An 18,620-nucleotide genomic window follows, 5' to 3' on the forward strand; every position below is an offset into this window, starting at 1 on the left:
AGAAATCTTAGAAAATGTTTCTGACCACCACTGGAAATAATTATATCTCTTTGCTAGTCTTGTCACTGTAATTTAGTTACCAGTAGGGTGACTGATGTAGAATTCTATTTTCACTAATATATGCTGAATGGTAAAATAAATTTACATATTAATTTGTGTGACAGTTTTTCAACTATGAATGTATACACATATGAAGAAATAGTAAAATCTATACTGAGCATATTAATGTTGTTCAATACTTGAAAATATATTAGCAATTTTCTAAAAGAAAATTGAGTAGTATTGAAAAGATGTCTGATCAGATTAAGTGTACATCAAGATTCAAGAGCAAAATATAATGAGTACAGGTTTAGAGAAAATTTTCCTTCCACCGCTAGTAATATCTCAATACAGCACGTAGAACTCTAATCTTAGAGTCAATCAGTAAATATAGTAAGTGGCCAGGAGAATGCCCACTCCATCAACATTCAGCTTCTTCATGAAGCTTCTCCGAGAATTGCTGCAGTAAGACATGGAAGACGTCAACCAATTGGAGAGGAGAAATTGTAGACTGAAGTTTCTGTTTTGTTTTGTCCCACTGCTATTCAGTCCCAAATAAACACACAGAGACTTATATTAATTATAAACTCTTTGGTCTATTGTTCAGGCTTATTACTAACTACCTCTTACAACTTAAATTAACCCATAATTCTTGTCTATGTTTAGCCACGTGACTTGGTACCTTTTCTCAGTAAGGCATTCTCATCCTGCTTCCTCTGCATCTGATTTGCAACTGTGTCTCTCTCTTTCCTCTTCCTAGGATTCTCTCTGGTTATGCCACCTATACTTCCTGCCTGGCTACTTGCCAATCAGCCTTTTATTAAACCAATATGAGTGACAAATCTTTACAATGTACAAGAGGATTTACATTTGTTAAATGGCATTGTGGTTTTTTTTAACCATATTTCTAATCAAAACATTTTTAAATGAATATTAATAGAGTTTTGGGCTAGAAAATTCAAAACAGTAGAAAACTATATTAATTGAAGAATTCAAATATATGATTTGATTAGAAATGTTGTTAAAAATACACACAACCAGTCAACATATGTAAAATATCTAAAAGTATCTAAGAAACAAAGATTTTCCTACATATAATACTCTGCAGAGATCTATAGAAATCTTTTAATACAAAAATAGTTAAATTAAGGAACATACATTTCATAATCCTATGTGGGAAGATTTACAAAATGCCAATGGTTTCTTTCTAAATTTAATTAAACCAATGTCCCTCTTATTTCTTTTAATTTAAGAAAAGAACCTAAGGTTCATTTTTTAAATGTGCAGTTATAAAGACTGTGACATAAAGTTTCAATACCTATGAGTCAGCACTGTGATCAGGAGGAGCCAGCTTTGCACAGCAGAGGAACTCATACCATATGAAGCCAGGACATTCGTCTTCTTGTCTTTAATTAATGGATACAGTGGCAGAAAAAAAATACCTAATCATTTTTCTTAGCAGATTAAAAAAAATGTCTATGGAATTTGGTGACCATGTTGGCCAGTCGATATTATATGCAGGAAGAATCAGGTCAGTTTGTCATACGTTGCCATTGGCCACAACCCTCTAGAGACATGTTGTAGAGCGAAAGGTTTTAGCCCTTCCCTGACTCTGTCCCTGACTTCACCTATCAGCTTGGTTTCTTGGATAGTGCACCTGCTACGCTGCCTTTTTTGGTGACATCATAATCCATCAAGCACCTTTGATCCACATTCCTGCCTGTCAGAGGTCTCAAGTTAGTGCTGAGCCCTAGCCCTTGCCTTCTCAGATCACAGATCTTCATGTGACCTTTCTCAATCAAAGCTCAGCTCTACTTGTTCACACACAAGCTGCAGGCCCCCAGGTCTACACTACTTGCTACCGCCCTAAACCCTCTGCCCAAGTACTTGTAGAACAATGTATTACCCATAGCAGGTATTTAATAAGCATAGATGAAATGAATGAATCTTTGAAAAAGCAAGAGACATCATTAGAGAGAAGATATTTAAATCAAATTGCTTTGGTAGAGAAAATAAATCAAACCATCTTAGAACTATGGCAGCCTGCAGCCACACAGCAGGGTTAGCTTGACTTGCTTCCCCCTCTCTCAGGAACGAGAGAATCTGGCCAGAACCACACCATTTCAGTCAAAGTCTTGTATTTTATTTCCATTGTTTTGACTATTTCTAATGGTTATTTTCTCCATGTGAAGTCATCAGTTTTGTTTTTATCACTCCTAGAAGCACTTTCATTTACACATTAGCATAATACATTCCTGGATTTATGAATACAAATGAGTCTGAAATTTAATGAATCTACACTTATTACCTAGCGTTACCACTGTACTGCAGGAGAATTTCCAAGTGAATTTATGAAATACTGCTGTAGCTGAGCAGTCCAAATGGCCAGGGCTCAGATACCCAATTCACTCATTAACAGGTTTAGAAAAATTGTAAATAGCATGAGATAATCAATAACTTTAATATAATTAATGTTGCCTGTCAGGAAACACTAATATGTAGCTGTACAACTGTCTCTTAATGTTGGGAAATCATTGGCTAACTAACCTCAAAGTGTTAAGTCACCCTGGTACACTGTTAGCTCCAAATCTTCCTCTCATTCCCCATTTTCATCAGATTTCAATCTCTTTCAGGACTCGGAATTGAATTGCTTTGAAACACAGAAATTGACAGCATCCAAATTAGTAAATAATGGACCCCCAAATCAAGAGATCTTACATAGTTTCTCAGTGGACTCAAGGAATTCCAGAACAAGAAACATGGATTTAGAAATGTAGTTTGAAGGAGGAACCTAGCAAAACTGAGTTACACCTAGCAGACTTAAATGAGATGAGGAATTCAAGATAAAGAATATTCTCAACATTCACTTTTCTAAAAGTATTTTCACATTCTATTTTATTACAACCTTACAAGGATTTTAAAAATATTTTAATATTTTACTTTGATGACCAGTTTGAATATTTTCCCATATACTTATTTCTATGTGTGATTTTTCTCATGTGAATTACTTATTAACATCATTGAAAGTTGAGAAAAGTTTTTCATAATCAATAGCAGAGATAGAATGCTCTACAGGGTGAGGTTTCTGCTTTGGAAAGAATACCTTAACAGGTTTTATTTTCTCACTGAGTTCTCCACTAGTACTATTGTTTGGGGAGTGCATGTGCCTCTGTGGGCTCGGGAAGGCCAGAGGGCAACCTTGGGTGATATTCCTCAGGACTACAATTTACCTTGTGTTCTGAGAGTGGCTCTGGGGATGCAGGATGGCTGCCCAGCCAGCCCCCCAGGAAGCCTCCTGTCTCTGCCTCCCAATGCACCCCAGGGCTTTTAACGTGGGCTCTGTGGATAATATTCAGATCCTCAATGCTTGGATTTTACTAATTGGATTATTTCCCCAGCCCACACCATTTGAATCTAAATGTGTCTGCTGATGTGTCCAAGTAACACTGACAGACTAGAAATTATGTCGGCTTCCACACATCTAGCACCTTCCTTGTGGAAGACTTCTGGTGGTTGAGTTTAAGTGGTAAAGAGGGAAACCCAGTAGAAAATGTACACGGCACCTGAGCCCAGGTCTTCACATCTAAAACAGCTCTGAATAAATCTTAGCTATTCCCAGACTAAATATATTTACCTACAAAGTTGAGGATTTGAACTTTCTTTGCAAACATTCTAATCCATTAATAATTTAATATGTGATTTCCCTTTCTCTTTCATATTTTATTTCATAAATAATATAGAGTATTTTTCAATTACCGAGCATAACAGAAAATCTTCCTGTGTTCCTGACTCTCAACCCACTGGTGCTCCCTAACTTGAGGGACTTTGATCAAACTGTGTTAGGAAAACAGAATCCTTTTTATTATCTGCTATAATCTTAATCTCACTCAAACAATACTTCAGGCCTTCCCATAGGGATACTATGTAGATTTATGCCTACCAATATTTAAATGATTTTAACTCCCGAAATTAAGACACAGGTGGAAAGGGTAAGTTCAGTATCTGCATGTGAGCCTATGTCAGAACTGGTGTGACTGAAGGGTTAGCAGATTTCTGAAACTCTGAAATATCCCCAGATCTTCAAAGTAGTTGGGAACATTGTTCTGAATGCTTGCGTGGTTTTTATACGTCAATAGAATGTGCTAGCCTCAGTGCTTCCATGGTATAAAATTATGTACTGGAGTCGGGATTCAGAAGACATTGGTGAACAGTTCAAAATCACAAATTCAAGTTTATTCATTATGAATTATCACACTGCACACTTAGATAATTGTTAATTCTCCTGATAGAAATGAATCTGAGAGATAGAATGAAGGTCTGTAGTCATGCTTCCGGCACCACCACGGAGCTCTACACCTGTTCTAAGCTCAGAGAAATTTCACAAAGCAAATGTATGACTGTACAGTGAGTTGATGGTGAACATGTGGATTTGCTCTGGTGCACTGCCCCCTTCATTGCATGCTTTATCAATTTATTTATTCATTTATTGAAGAAAGACCATCACTCTGTAGCCCCGCCTGGCCCCAAACTATGACACATCTCCTTCCTCACTTTTCCGAATTGCTGGGATTATAAACGTTAACCCCCACACATAATTCTACACAGAATTTATATACTGCATTTTGTGTGCATGCTCTCATGTGTGTGTGTGTGTGTGTGTGTGTGTGTGTGTGTGTGTGTTCCTGTCACTGGCTCCTTTATAGAATATATATTCTCATCAAGCGTCCTCTTTATGGTAAACAGAATAATGCCCCTCCAAAGATACCTATATGCTAATTTATTGTACCAATGAAAGTTCCTTCACATGGCCAAAGCATCCTTCCTGGTCTTATTAGTATTGACTTTGAGATGTGGAGACTATTACGGATTGTTTACGTGGGTCCAGTGTAATGGATAGGGACCAAACATGGAAGCCAGGAAAACAGAAAGAAAAAGAAGCCCTATAAGGATCCTGCCTGCTGCTGCTGGTTTTACAGATGAGAAAAGAATTATAAACAAAGAACGTAGGCAGCCTGTAAATGCTGAAAAGAACAAAACAAGAAAACAACTTCCCCAGAGCCTCCTGAAGGGAAGCCACAGCTGCTGATGCTGTCTCATTAGTTGAGTGAGACCTGTGTTTGCCCGTTTGCCTGTAAGAGGATAATATGTTGGTGAGGTTTTAAGCCACTGTGTTTGCAGTGATTTGTTACAGCAGCAGTGGGAAACTAATACAGTCACTGACATCCCTCTTAATCCCCTGCAGCTTTGCACAGCGTGTGTGCAGATACTCTGTTAGCTCTTGTCATTGGTCCTCTCTGTCCCTTCCCTTCATCCGTGTTTGCTACCGTTTCCATGTTGGAACAGAATGCATTGACCAAGCTTTCTCAGTTTACAAATGATTGAAGCTCAACATAACTACCTTGAGATCAAAAGGGAGAAAGGAAAAATAAGGGAGAAGGAAGAAGAACATAAAACGAAGAGAGGGGAAAGGAACAGGAGGGCACACAGTCCATAAATTGACTTCCAGCCTAGATGAGGGCTCAAATCAGTCCACCGACAATATGCTGCCTTGCTTTCCCTTGGTGTGCAGGCTTCTATATGCCCAGGATTTACACATTTTTAGTGGGAACACTGTCTGTTTATTTCACGAAATGTTTCTGGAACACAATTATTTCTTTTCATTCATCTTCCTGCAAAGAAATAGCTTGTTGGGAGCATTTCGTTTCTCCTCTCTATGACATCATCTTGAAGTAGTTCTGAGACGGTCTCCCTCCTGAAAACTAATGCTGGGTGGCAGATAGAGGACTCTCTTCTTCGGGTGATCTTTCCATACTTGCCGGCTGTGCTTCTCATGATAGAGTATTAGAATACCTGGGCATAGTCCACAAGCAATACGGTCGAACTTTCTAGTTCTTCCTAAGGTGTTACCTAAACTGACACTTGGTAACTGTGCCACATTCTATTAACTGAAGCAGATCACAGGACCAGAGTCACCAAATGAGGGAAGACAACGTATAACAGGCATAGGGAACATTGCCATAGCTCAGCAGGGCCACCTGAGGGGCAGCACCCACAGTGGATAAAGGGATTCGGGGAATAGTTCCTAATCACACCTGGGAAACATAATAGGGCAGTCTCACAAAGAAAGTGGGCCTGATATCAGATGCCAGTCTCCAGGTTTGTCCTAAGACATTAGAAACTGTTCAATGAACAGAGTCATGTTTTATTCTAAATATGTTCCCTATATGGCTTGGGCATTGTTTCGGATTGAGAAAGTCATTACAAATTTAAGGTTAAAATTAAGAAAATGTAAGCTTCTTTTCCATTCATTTTTTTCTTAGACTGGGAATAAGGCTATGTTAATATATAGCGAAGTTTGCGATCGAGCAATTAAACTCTATATGATTTATAGAGAATAAACTACAATGTGATGAATCCAGTAGCAATTATTTGCCATAACCTTTTTTAATGTGACAATTCCTTGGATGTTATAGTGAAATATTTCACCCTTCAACTTCACTTTTATGGTGTGTATTTATTCTTAATAGTTCAGATCCCAAATTGTCAAAATACTCGAGCTGATTTATGGTAATTAGCTTTAAGTTAGAACATTTGAAGTGCATTCAATTAATTTTATCTGTCTGGTGAAGTACAATATGGTCCTCGGCTCTGGAAAGTTTTCTTTGTAATATTAGCTATGCATTTGCTGGGAGATGTGCTGGGTTCATATTACTCTCATTTGAATTTGATATTCACGGAAGGAAATTGCAATATTTGGGATTAGTGAGTATTTAGGAAATGTATGTCTAAGGATTATTTGGGATAGTATCGCCGAGATCCAGGACCGCTCGCTTATCGCACACTTGTTGATTGATCTTACCTACCGCAAATAGGAAGCAATAACAATGGCATAAATTATTCAAAGGTTTGTCATCTGAATGTGGCTTCTTTAAGGATCATGTAACAGAACAGTTGGGCAAAAGATTTTCTTTAAACTTATTTTCCCCAAGTCCGTGTACAGAAGAGCTATAGATCCACATGGAGTGGATTAACAGTGAGGCTTTTAAAATGAAATTAAATATTCTAAATTTCAGAAAATGATGTGTGATCTTTCTTAGCTAAAGCTTTCATTGATTGTTTATCCAGAATATTATTTTTGTCTTTGGGAGGTATTATATAGTGAATATGAGAGATTTATTTAAACAAAAAACAAACTTTGGATTACTTGGGAGTGATTTTTAGGACTTTGCCTTTAAAATCTGCACCTAAGCAAAATTCCTGATATTATGAGTTGGGATTTCCACTGTAAGAGGATTTCGAATTACTACTGAAGTGATGGCTAGTCCTGTGCTGGGAAGCCTCACAGATCAGAAAAACCCAGCTACTCGAAATGTTCAAACTCAATGGAATAGAGGAGGCCAATTTAGAGCAAGCAGAGGTACCAGGTTCTCTGTACTGGACCCTTTAGTGCAGTGATAATTTTATCTAGCACAAAAGCGAATAGAAAAATCAGAATCCACATGATTGTGATGCCTGAATGGAATGAGATTTCTTGTCAGAGATCCTCATTTTCAGAGCAGCTTGACACACACCACTGGGAAAGGCGGCTTTACTGATGTTTGCATGTGTGGGGTTCAAGGCTACGTACAAATCCTGTGACTTCATACCAGTGTTTTTCATGTCACCTTTTGGGGTATTAATTAGTTATTTCCAGCTTTGTTTTGTTTCTTGAAAACCTGAAACGAGAATACCAGTATATTTCCCAAACTAAAAAGCAACGTGGTCTTAAAATGTATACTCCTGCTACTTATAAAAACAAAATACATAGTTAGGTAATTAAGTTGTAAACAGCACATTGGACAAGCCAAGCAGGTTGTCTGGCATTTGTTTTTGATAAAAATATATTCACTCAAAAGCGTCCATGAGGCCCCAAGTATAAGTGCACTGTTCCCATTATTTTCCAACTATTAACTCTTATTTTTTTTTCAGTAGACATAAGCCTCAGCGAGATGGTGGTCCCATTTTTCCCAAATAGTTAGGGATTATAGTTTATTCTTTACAACCCAGATGGGCCATGGCTGTTTAGAAAGAGAAATGGCTCCTGGCACAGTTTCTGAAGATGCCTGGCTCCAGCCGGCCATTGAGTGGCTGTGGGTTCACAGCATTGGTTGGCTCTGCATGTTCATGACTTGCTCCTCTCTGTTTCTCTTGCAGCTATCGGCAGGACACTCATCCCCCGTTATTTTAGCACCGTGTTCGAAGGAGGGGTGACCGACCTGTATTACATCCTCAAACACTCAAAGGAGTCTTACCACAACTCATCCATCACGGTAGACTGCGACCAGTGTGCCATGGTCACACAGCACGGGAAGCCCATGTTCACCAAGGTACGGCCAGGCTCGGGTACAAACATACCTAAGAGGAAAGGAGTTCTGCTGCTCCTTCAATTTAGCAGCTGACAGAGGCTTTCTTTTCTATGCAAATAAACCTTTGATAGCTGAAAGAATTCATGCAGTATTTGCGCTTGCTTATTTTGAAAATGTTAAAAAATTTTAAACGTGAACAAACAAAGGGGACATTTCACTAGCTACACCTGAACCATTATCTGGCAGTCATCTGCAAACCAAAGGGGCAAACAGGGCCAGGATGCTTCCTCGGGGTTTCAGAGATCCTAGGATTGCAAAGTGTGCCATTCAAGCAACTCAGCTGTGGGCACAGCAGAGATAGAAACTGGTTATAAAACTAAGAAGGCTGAGTAAAACTCTAATGTATATATGTTCCACACTGATCTAATGAGCGTTCACCAAGGCCAGTTGGATTGGGACTGAACGAGGACGTGATCCAACCAGATTTTCTGAATGTGGCCGGATTCTCTGAATGTGGCTGGCCCAGAGTCTTTCTGAGAAGCCATTGACAATGACACTGGGACTTGTTTCCTCTGCATATACTGGATTTTTGGGATCCAGTCTGTTTGGATGCTCACCTTCCTGGACCTGGAGGGAGGGGGGAGGAACTTGAACTTCCCATGGGGCAGGAAACCCTGACTGCTCTGGGGGATGGAGAGGGAGGAGGAGAGGGAGTAGGGGGAGTGGGAGGGTGTTGGGAGGAGTGGTGGAAATGGAAACTTTTATAAATTAATAAACTTTTATAAATAAAAAACAAAAAAAATAAAACTAAAAGGGAAAGAAGCAGGGTTGGGAGGGCAGGCAGACAACACAGGATTTGGGGCCAAGTTCACAGTGTATGAAGGATATGAAATGTAAAATAGGAGAGGCAGGGACTCAGCATCATCTTCTATATATTTTCCGCCTGTATTCTCTGCCACGGCTTGAATACTAGCATGTGGACTATCCCCGTCATTGAGGACCACTCGGCAGTATTAACACATGATCCGTGTATGACCCCTTCCAAGTGGGAGAAACAGTAGTGGCCAGTGAGTCACAGAATCTAGTAAACAGAAGTTAATTGATTATTTATTTTTGACGTGCTAAGGATTGAACTCAAGGCCTTGCATATGCTAAACTCAAGCTCTGCCCATGAGCTGTCTGTCAGCCCCTCAGATACTTGCTGTAATGAATACTTGCTCATTTAATATACACTAAAATGCTGCATGAATTTATTTCATTAATAGATAGAAGCTATCTCTTTTAGAACAAAACACAGATGACAGCCCTCTCTGCCTACAAGGTGTTGGATTATCAGGGTTAATTACCAAAAATCAAACTGCAAAACTGGAGAGGTGCCGCTGGTGCAATTTGCTTGAAGAATAATAATTCAGTGTTTAGTATCAGTACCTCCTGCCACACTGGGGTGCGTGAGTCTTTCTCAGTGCCCGTGATCGTGTCTGACACTGAAGAAACATGGTGACGCAATCCGAAGGCAAGCCATCAGCGATCACTGCCCCCGTGGCATCTTGGTTTTGACAATAGAAATTTTTTAATATGGTAAGGGCGGGGGTTTACTCTGCCTAATACTTTAGTAGGGTGGAAAGGAATTCTTCAGAGAACTGCCTCATAAGAATACTGAAGTCTGTGCTGGGAAGAGAGTTTTGCTTATGGGAGGAAATAGCCATTGGAATTAAGGTTTAATTTGCCCATGACTTACTTCATTCTGAAGATAAAGGATATTTTCATAACCATATAGATAAGATGCACACACACCTCAATCCTTATTGTGGTTACCAGGTCTGAGCAGTGCAGGGAAAGCCCCCTAAATGTTAACACTTTAGGCTTTTTCAAATAAAAAACACTATCTCCTTATGCTCTGAGAGAAACAAACATGATAATTAAATAAAACTTTCCCATCATTCAGAAACTGTGCTTAATGTCTGCAGCCACTGAAAACTTTAAAAACTGTTTTGTGACAGCCTTTTTTTGTTAATATTTAGTCAATTTCATTCTTTCTCAGGTCAGGTCCTAATTCACAAATGAGCACGTAGAGTTGCCCTGATGCTGTAGTATGGAATGTTTCAGACTTGTGTTAGGCTGATCTCTCTCTCTCCTGAGGAATCCATGAAGAACCATGAAGGGTATTTTCATTCTAGTTAAGACACTGAGGTTTTCCTCTTGGCTGCATTCTTTTTCTGGAATGTCCCCTTCTATTCCCCAGGAGTCCAGTGGGTTTTTTTTTTTCCGAAGGAAACAAGGCAGTCACTAGAAAGACCTGAACACGGCTCCCTTGGCTCTGAGAGCATCAATTATTCGGACCACCCATGTCATTCTACTCTAAGGCAGGCGGTATTATTTATCTATTCCTGTAATGAATATTTCAATACTCTGATGAAATATATCTCTTTCTAGGACATGTAGTTTCATTATAGGGACTTAATCCAGATGCTAATTATGCACATTTATTTTTTAGGAAATTTGATATGATTCAAAGGATTCATTTTTCTTCTCCCTCTCTCCCTGCATCCATCCCTTCCTTCCTTTGTTCCCACCCGCTCCCTTCACCCCTTGATGCTTGCTATACTATTCTAAGAATCTTCCTAATATTCCTTGTGTTTTTATGTTAATTAAAAATAATTCTGTTTCGGGTAATAAAGCACTATGGCTATTTTAAACAACAATGAGCCAATGGCTTTTTGGTACCATGAAGAAAGGGAATTCTAAAACAACTGCTGACATTTTGGTCCTAGTCCTCGCGTTATTTAGGTCATTATGTGTCGGCAGCTCACATTGTTCTAATTTAGGAGATCACTAAACTGTTTTCTCCCCAAATAGCGCTTGACCCAATGACGCTGAGTTGTTTTTATGAAAATTTGGTCAACTAGTGAATCAGAAATCAGTTACAGTCCTAATCAACAGAGATATTAAATAATCCTCAGGGGTATACTGAGCATTTTGTAATTTCCTGATACCAGGAACATTATAGATTAAGGATAAATATGTAATTGGAATTTTTAAATGCACACAATAAAGCCTTTCTTTTATGTTTTCAATTTCAAATCAAATAGAAAACAAGGCTTAATAATCAGAAAAGCATGCCGGGAGCCTTTCAGAGTCAAAGACTCTTGAGTTATATTCAAGAATGTGAAGAGGATACGGAGAGAGGCACTGTAAATCCCACATTCTCGGGTTTTGCGAACTAAAACAGTAGACACAGACTCTACTGGATGAATACCTTCATCACTCCTGCCACCATGGGTTTACAAAGGTTTTCTCGTCTCAATTATTTATGATGAAATTATTTACTACTAGATATAACTTGGAAGCTCATTAAATACGTTTCCTCTAAGAAAACGCTAATCAAGTGGATTTTTTGACAATTGCTTCCCCATGCTTACCTTACCCTGCATATCACATTATAGAATATAATTTCTCCTCTCCGTGTTAAGGGCCACATCTCCTTAATACACGTTTATATATGTGGTATCACTAGGTAAAATTCAGAGATCCCTTTTTAAATAGTATTTAAATAGCATTCTCTATTCTGCTCGTGCTGTTCCCATATAAAGATAGAAAACTAAGCATCACCACCTTTAAAAAATGCACGGGTTGTCTCATAGAAGCTGCATGGGAACCGTTGAATTATACAACAGTGTGGTCAATATTGCTTCATTAACGAGAGACAGGAAGGGGTTAAAAAGCTACTGGGTAGTTTGAGAAATGTTCTTTTTCACTTTTCTTGTTCCTGGCCTAGTCTCAAGCTAGCACGTGATCGACCGAATGCCTGCCAGCCTCTTTCTTGTTGATCCTCCGGAGACCATCTGTGCTGGGGGCATTGATTAGAGTGTGTCTGCTGGGATTACATCTTTTCTGTTGCCATGCCAACTAATCAGCTGATTTTGGTTACCACAGAAACAAAATGTCAGAGCTCACAGTACGGTAACATGAATTCAGCACAACAGAAAATGTTTTCTTAATTGGGGACCCTTTTGATTTTTGGATTCCAGCAGAAAGGCAGGATTATTTTTTTAAAGGCCAGCATTAGATAAAAGCTGCATTAACTGTATTCGTTAATAAGCGAATACAGATTTTTTTTTGAAATGAGAAAAACATTACTTCTATTTTATTAGCTATGCTCATTTTTTAAAATATTTTCTAACAATGGAGTCATGCATTCCTTCATATGTACCTCTGTTATGGTTCCTGATGGTTGCATAGAAAACAAACCACAAAGCCTTTGGTTTCACTTAGCTTCCATTACAGAATGGGGGAGGTCTCCCCAAGTCTTCGGATGGTTCTGTATGTATAATCACTTCGAAAAAAAGAGCAATGACCAAAATTTTCCTCTGTCTTTCATTTTTGGAAGTCATTTAATGTCCTCTAAAAATAAATCTGCTGTTGTGAACCGGGACAGTTTTCAGGATCCCCACTTTACCTTAGTGGGCCCTGGATAAAGTGGACCCATTTGACTATGAAGGGAGCCCAAGACTTGTGGTAATTTTCCATTTTGTAGGCCCGAGACAGTTTGTCTGCAAAATGAGGTCCTACTAGTTTGCTATGTCAGAGTAAACAAAAGACACCCCTGACCTTGGCTTTGCAGGTGCCCCAGTTGAGCAGTACATCCGGACTGTCGGCTGATCTTCTCATCATGAAGCGTGGTTCTAGTGAAAGCAAACCAGAGCCTTTATCTGCCCTGACCCTGTGGTTGACAGAAAGAAAACAAATCGATTATATGACATTAACAATAATAACAGCAGTAATAATAACCCTGAAATTTAACCAGGTTAATATTTGTTTGATCATCCAATAATACCACTTCTAAGAGCCTTGCAAATGTGATAGTAGTTGACTATCACAACCCTCTCTTCTGTGAAAGTTGCCACTGAAGGTGATTTCTATAACATTAATACCCTGATGGTGCGGGTAAGAGATTCATTGGTTTAGTCTTCATGGTACTTGGTTGAAACCCTTGATACATTAATTCCACTGCTCAAGACGTGTGTGGAAGAATAGTTTGGGGACACTGATGACATCTCCATTTCTGCTCCCATAACACTCATGGCTATGATACCAGACACTGGGCTCAGCACACAACCTCTCTAGAGTTTTAGGGCAGGGTGCCCACATGTCTGAAATTACTCACAAGTTCTGCTAATTGGATCCGAGGTAGAAGTCTTCACCTAGATTAGCAATAATTATCTCACTGTGTCCCAGAGATCTTTGATAAAAATGAAGATGGCGAATCCATCTTTTTTGAGCAAAGCCCTTTTAAACTCTCCATGGTAATTCTCACAGACAAGGTTTAGATCGTGTAAAGAAGCCATCTACTCCCATCAGAGTCCTTGGAAAGCCCCGCATCACTGCCTGTGACTGTCAGAACTTCCTAAATTGTATTATTTCAAGAGGAGAAAGATTATCGATAGCACATGAAAGCTTGATATAAACTGTGAACCACCGTCTTCCTGGACTATAGCTTTGTGGATTAATTTTGCACATTGCTTCAGACATTTGCATATTTGTGCTAACTAGGAAATCTTTTTCCCAGAATGTCTGAGTAGAGACTCGGCATATTAAAGAGGAGAGAATGAATGGAGTCTAGAAGCTCATTCCCTCCTAATTCAGAGCAAATCCCCAGAGATACTTCTTGTGATCTACAACTCAGCATGTGCACCATGGTGACCATGACTGAATTCTCTCTTCTCCTTGGTTCTGTTTATCTGCTCAGTTACATCTTGCAATCTTACTATTTGTGCCAGGCACAGTACCCAGCATTCTACATATAGAATTTCCTGGAATGCGTCTCCTCAATAATTCTAGTGATGTTATTGTCTTGATTCTGTTGATAAGGAAAACGGGTAGTGTGGGGGGCATATTCTGTTTCCCCTGAGCTATGGCATGAGAAAAGTAGAGTCAGAATTCCAATCTATTAACGTTTGTTTTCAAAGCCTCCATGCACTATGACACTCCTTCCCCAGAGCTAATAAGGGTTTACTAACTAGTTGGAACGATGTATCTTCTCCTTTACTTACTGGCTCATAGTTGAAACAAGAAAATAGTGTGTGCTGCCTTGCATTATTTTCTTCCCTTTCAAAGTCATTTTGTTAAGAATAATATGAATATGAAAAGTTAAAAATGCCTTTGTCAACGATTATAAGGAAAGAGAGACTCTGGCCTTCTGTTGCTTTATTAATGACATATGTTCTTAGGAAGGTGAGAGACTAGCCATCCCTTTATGTAATATAAACAGGACTTGCCACTGTTGATGTGATCAGTGTATTTTCTAAACAACCCTCTATTTTCCATGTATCAATGACTGGTATCACTGCATTGGATTGAGTATTACACTTTGGAATTCCCCTTTGGAAATGAAGACCCACCCTTGATGGGTAATGTTGTAGTAATTCACACCTGAGTGTGAATTACTGTCCTATTGTCTTCTGGGAAACGTTCTCCCAAATTAGGGCAACCAAAGATTTGGGGAGCATTTCAAAGTCAAATCGAAACCTTATGTAAGGGAAACTCCTGTGAATCCACAAGTATGACCCCTGCTAAGACTCCTAGTAATCGTGGATACCTAGTCTGAACTGGTCATCTCCTATAATCAGATTGGTGACTGTCTCAGTTGTCATCAGAAAGATTTCATCCAGTAACTGATGGAAACAGATCCAGAGACCCAAAGCCAAATGTTTGGCTAAGCTTGGAGAATCCTACTGAGGAGATGGAGGAAGGATTGTAGGGGCCAGAGGGGTCAAGGCCATTATAAAGGAAACCCACAGAAACAGCTAATCTGGCTCATCGGAACTCATAGAGTCTGAACCAACAACGAGTGATCCTGCACGGGGTCATCCGAGGCCCTCTACATATATGTGACAGCTGTGTAACTTGGTCTACTTGTGGAACTCCTAGCAGTGGGAACAAGGCCTGGCCTCAATGCTTTGGCTGGTTCTTCCAAACCTATTGCTCACACTGGGTTGCCTTGCCCAGCCTTAATACAAGGGAAGGTACTTAGTCTTACTGTAACTTAATATGCCATGCTCTGTGATACCCATGAGATGCTTGCCCCTTGTTGAACAGAAAGAGAGGAGGAGTCAATTGGGGGAATACAGAGGGGAAGAGGGAAGGCAATGCTAGGAAAGGAGGGAAGAGAAATTGTGGTCGGGATGTAAAACAAACAAGCAAACAAATAGATAAATAAATACTATGGCTGAGGCACCCATGGGAGGATGATCCTGAAAATGAAGGTGGTCAGAGAACCAAACTATGTACTAGCTGGCTTTGAACTAATGCTGCTAGAAGATGGATGTTTCTAAGATGAAAATTCAGAATCCTGTAATGTTTCATTGGTAGAGTGACTGGTACTTGTGGCTAGTAAACAACTGAGCAACCTTCTGAACCTGTTGATGATAGAGCTGCTACTTGTCCCTGTGTATGATGGGTACACTGCCTGAGGACCTCAACAGACACTATATTGGATAATTGATATGAGTTACAAACTATTGCTTGTATGAACTGCACAGCAAATGAGTGTGCTGTTTTTCACTCCCAGGTATGCACAGAAGGCAGGCTGATCTTGGAGTTCACGTTTGATGACCTCATGAGAATAAAAACGTGGCACTTTACCATTAGACAGTACAGGGAGTTGGTCCCCAGAAGCATACTAGCCATGCACGTAAGTAATGATCTCTTTTCTTCTTATTCCCTCTGCTTCTTATTCAACAAGGAAACACAGTCCTGTCTGAATAAAGTCCCACTATCACCACACCTTAGACAAGGAGTTCTAAGTATTCAGTCTTCCCCTCAATCATTTGAATGCATAAGTTCTTTTTTGCTTTTTTTTTTTTTTTGTTTTCAAGCATGTGAGAGGTTTTTCACATGTTAGGGAGTTTCCCTTGATGAATGCTTTCTATTTTCTTCAGCTGCAGTAACCCTGTAGCAGATACTTTTCTATTTGGATGTATGAATCTCTTACCTGTAATGAGAATGTGAACTAAAACAGGAAGTGGAAGCAGCTTCCAGTTCTGATCAAACCACCTGATCAGAAGTGAGACTCCTATTCTCTGGATCTATTGGTTCTTCCTAACTGTGAGGCTATGACACTTGGCTGGAATGGGGACGGGGGCATGCAGCAGAATCAGACTTCAGGAGCCTAAAGCATTCATGGCCCTGAGAAATCAAAAGAGAACAAAATAACTGCAGGTTCCATTTACAGAACTTATTAAACCAGGAATTTTGCTGAAAATTTAATATGCAACTATCACTCAGGGGTTGATGATTATTATTATTATTATTTCGAAATTAAGGAAGGAGACAGTCCAATGTCTTTCGATCTGAATATTGCAAAACCAAGATTGTGACCCACTTAGTTCTGCATTCAAAACTCTGTCCCCAACCTTAGATTTCATGCTTTCTCCCTAGACCTCTCATCTCACCCTGGTCCTCCCTACCTATTAACCCTATCTCTGCCTTTCTGATGGCCTTAGGCCTTCTACTGTACCACACATATTTCCACTCCTTCAGATTCACCATGCTTCAACTCCATGAGCACTTTCAAAGCAAGTGTGACACCTTCCACTCTTCCGGAAGAAGTCTGGTCTATCCATTACTTTTCTTCTCAAAATACACCAAAAAGCATCAGAAGAGTGTGGATGAGAGCTGAGGCTGTACATGGAGAGCTTATGGTGCTATATTGCTGTTCATGAGTGCCTTTGTATAACTGATATGATGTCCCTGGACTTGTAGTCCTCCATCTATACAGTGGTGTGGTTCTGAGAGTGCCTTGGAGAACTGGCTTGAGACGCAAGAGTTAACGACCGCAGAACATTCAGAATGATGCTTGCGTCATATTAGGACGTCAGTAGCTGTTGTTGATCTCTTCCCAGCAGCAGCAGAAACATTGGAAAAACATCCTTCCATCATTGGTTGCTGTCCAATTACAGTGCAAGCTGCTTGTTGTTAGCTATGGCACAACTTAATGTGTCTACATAGGTCCGGATCTTCCCATAGAGGGTCAATGTCCATAAGACTCTATTCCAAAATTGACTGAAAACTGATACTCCATAGTCATTTTTATCTATATTTTATCTTTGATTACAAATAAGTGTAACATGAGGGGGTCTGCTTGTTGGGGTTTTTGTCCTGCCCAGTTCCCACAGCTGTTTAGTCCCAGAGAAAATCACACACAGATCTCTCTAAGTTATAATGTTGATTGGCCCATTAGGTCAGGCTACTTATTAGTTCTTATGACTTATCTTAACCCATTATTCTTATCTATTTTAGCCATGTGGCTCAGTACCTTTTTCAGCTGGCAGATCACATCCTGCTGCTTTGGTGGCCTGGGCAGGAGTGGGAGGAATCAACTTCCTCCTCCCCAGAATTCTCCTGCTCTCCTTGCATCATTTCCACTTCCTGTCTAGTTTTCCCACCTACACCTCCTGCCTGGCCAATCAGCGTTTATTTAAAACATGTTTGACAGAATATAGACAATTCTCCCACACCAAATAAGAATGATACTATCACTGAACAAAAACCACACACAAGAATAAGGTTCTATTAGTTACACCTGATGTGGTCTCATGAGCACAGACATGAAGAAAAGCAAATTTATTTAACTCTCTCTATGCATGACACCAATTTGATGAGAAAGAAGCAGAATGAAGAAAATCATTCATGCAACTTACTTTCAAATGCAATGGAAAAAGAATTTTTGTTGGGGGTCTGTCCAAATATAATATTTGGTTCTGTGTTCTGTGGCACTTCATATCCCATGATACTTTGAGGAATGTGATACCTATCCTTTTCATCCCATAGGAAGAAAGACATTGAGAACATGATTTTTAACTTCAGTTTAGAGAGGTGGGGGGAACTTAAATTCTAGTTCTTCACATACAAAAGTGGAGACTCTACTTACATATATATTAGATTTTGGCATGATATATTATTGCATCATATATTTTTGTGATAGCTGCAAATTTTCAAGTGCATCCTACATCCTGGATGATAAAAATACCACCCCTGTCTCAGCAGGGAAGAAGCATGGCTTTGCCAAGTTCAGAGACATCTCTTTCTGTGGTTCAGACTAGAGTCCTTCCGGCAGAGCTCAGGGACTTCCATCTGAAGACACAGAGACAGGGTCTCTCACAGAGAAAGCGACGTCTTTTTCTCTTGGATCAAATGCTCATCTGAGGCAGTTTGGTTTTCTAGCCTTGCAGACATGAT

General features: G+C 39.6%; 1 protein-coding gene across 12 annotated transcripts in view; it reads left to right on the plus strand.

The window, feature by feature from the left end:
* The window catches only part of Ldb2 (LIM domain binding 2), a 345,392-nt gene that overhangs the window by 267,778 nt on the left and 58,994 nt on the right, over positions 1 to 18,620 (plus strand). For all 12 annotated transcript variants that reach the window (XM_048414969.3, XM_087909050.1, XM_087909048.1 and 9 more), the window contains exons 3-4: positions 8,233 to 8,405; positions 15,952 to 16,074. In XM_048414969.3, the coding sequence (XP_048270926.1) occupies positions 8,233 to 8,405; positions 15,952 to 16,074 (296 nt within the window). The remainder of the gene's footprint in view (positions 1 to 8,232; positions 8,406 to 15,951; positions 16,075 to 18,620) is intronic.

Source organism: Myodes glareolus, chromosome 8 (assembly GCF_982192425.1).
Source record: "Myodes glareolus chromosome 8, mMyoGla1.1, whole genome shotgun sequence".
NCBI lineage: Eukaryota > Metazoa > Chordata > Mammalia > Rodentia > Cricetidae > Myodes > Myodes glareolus.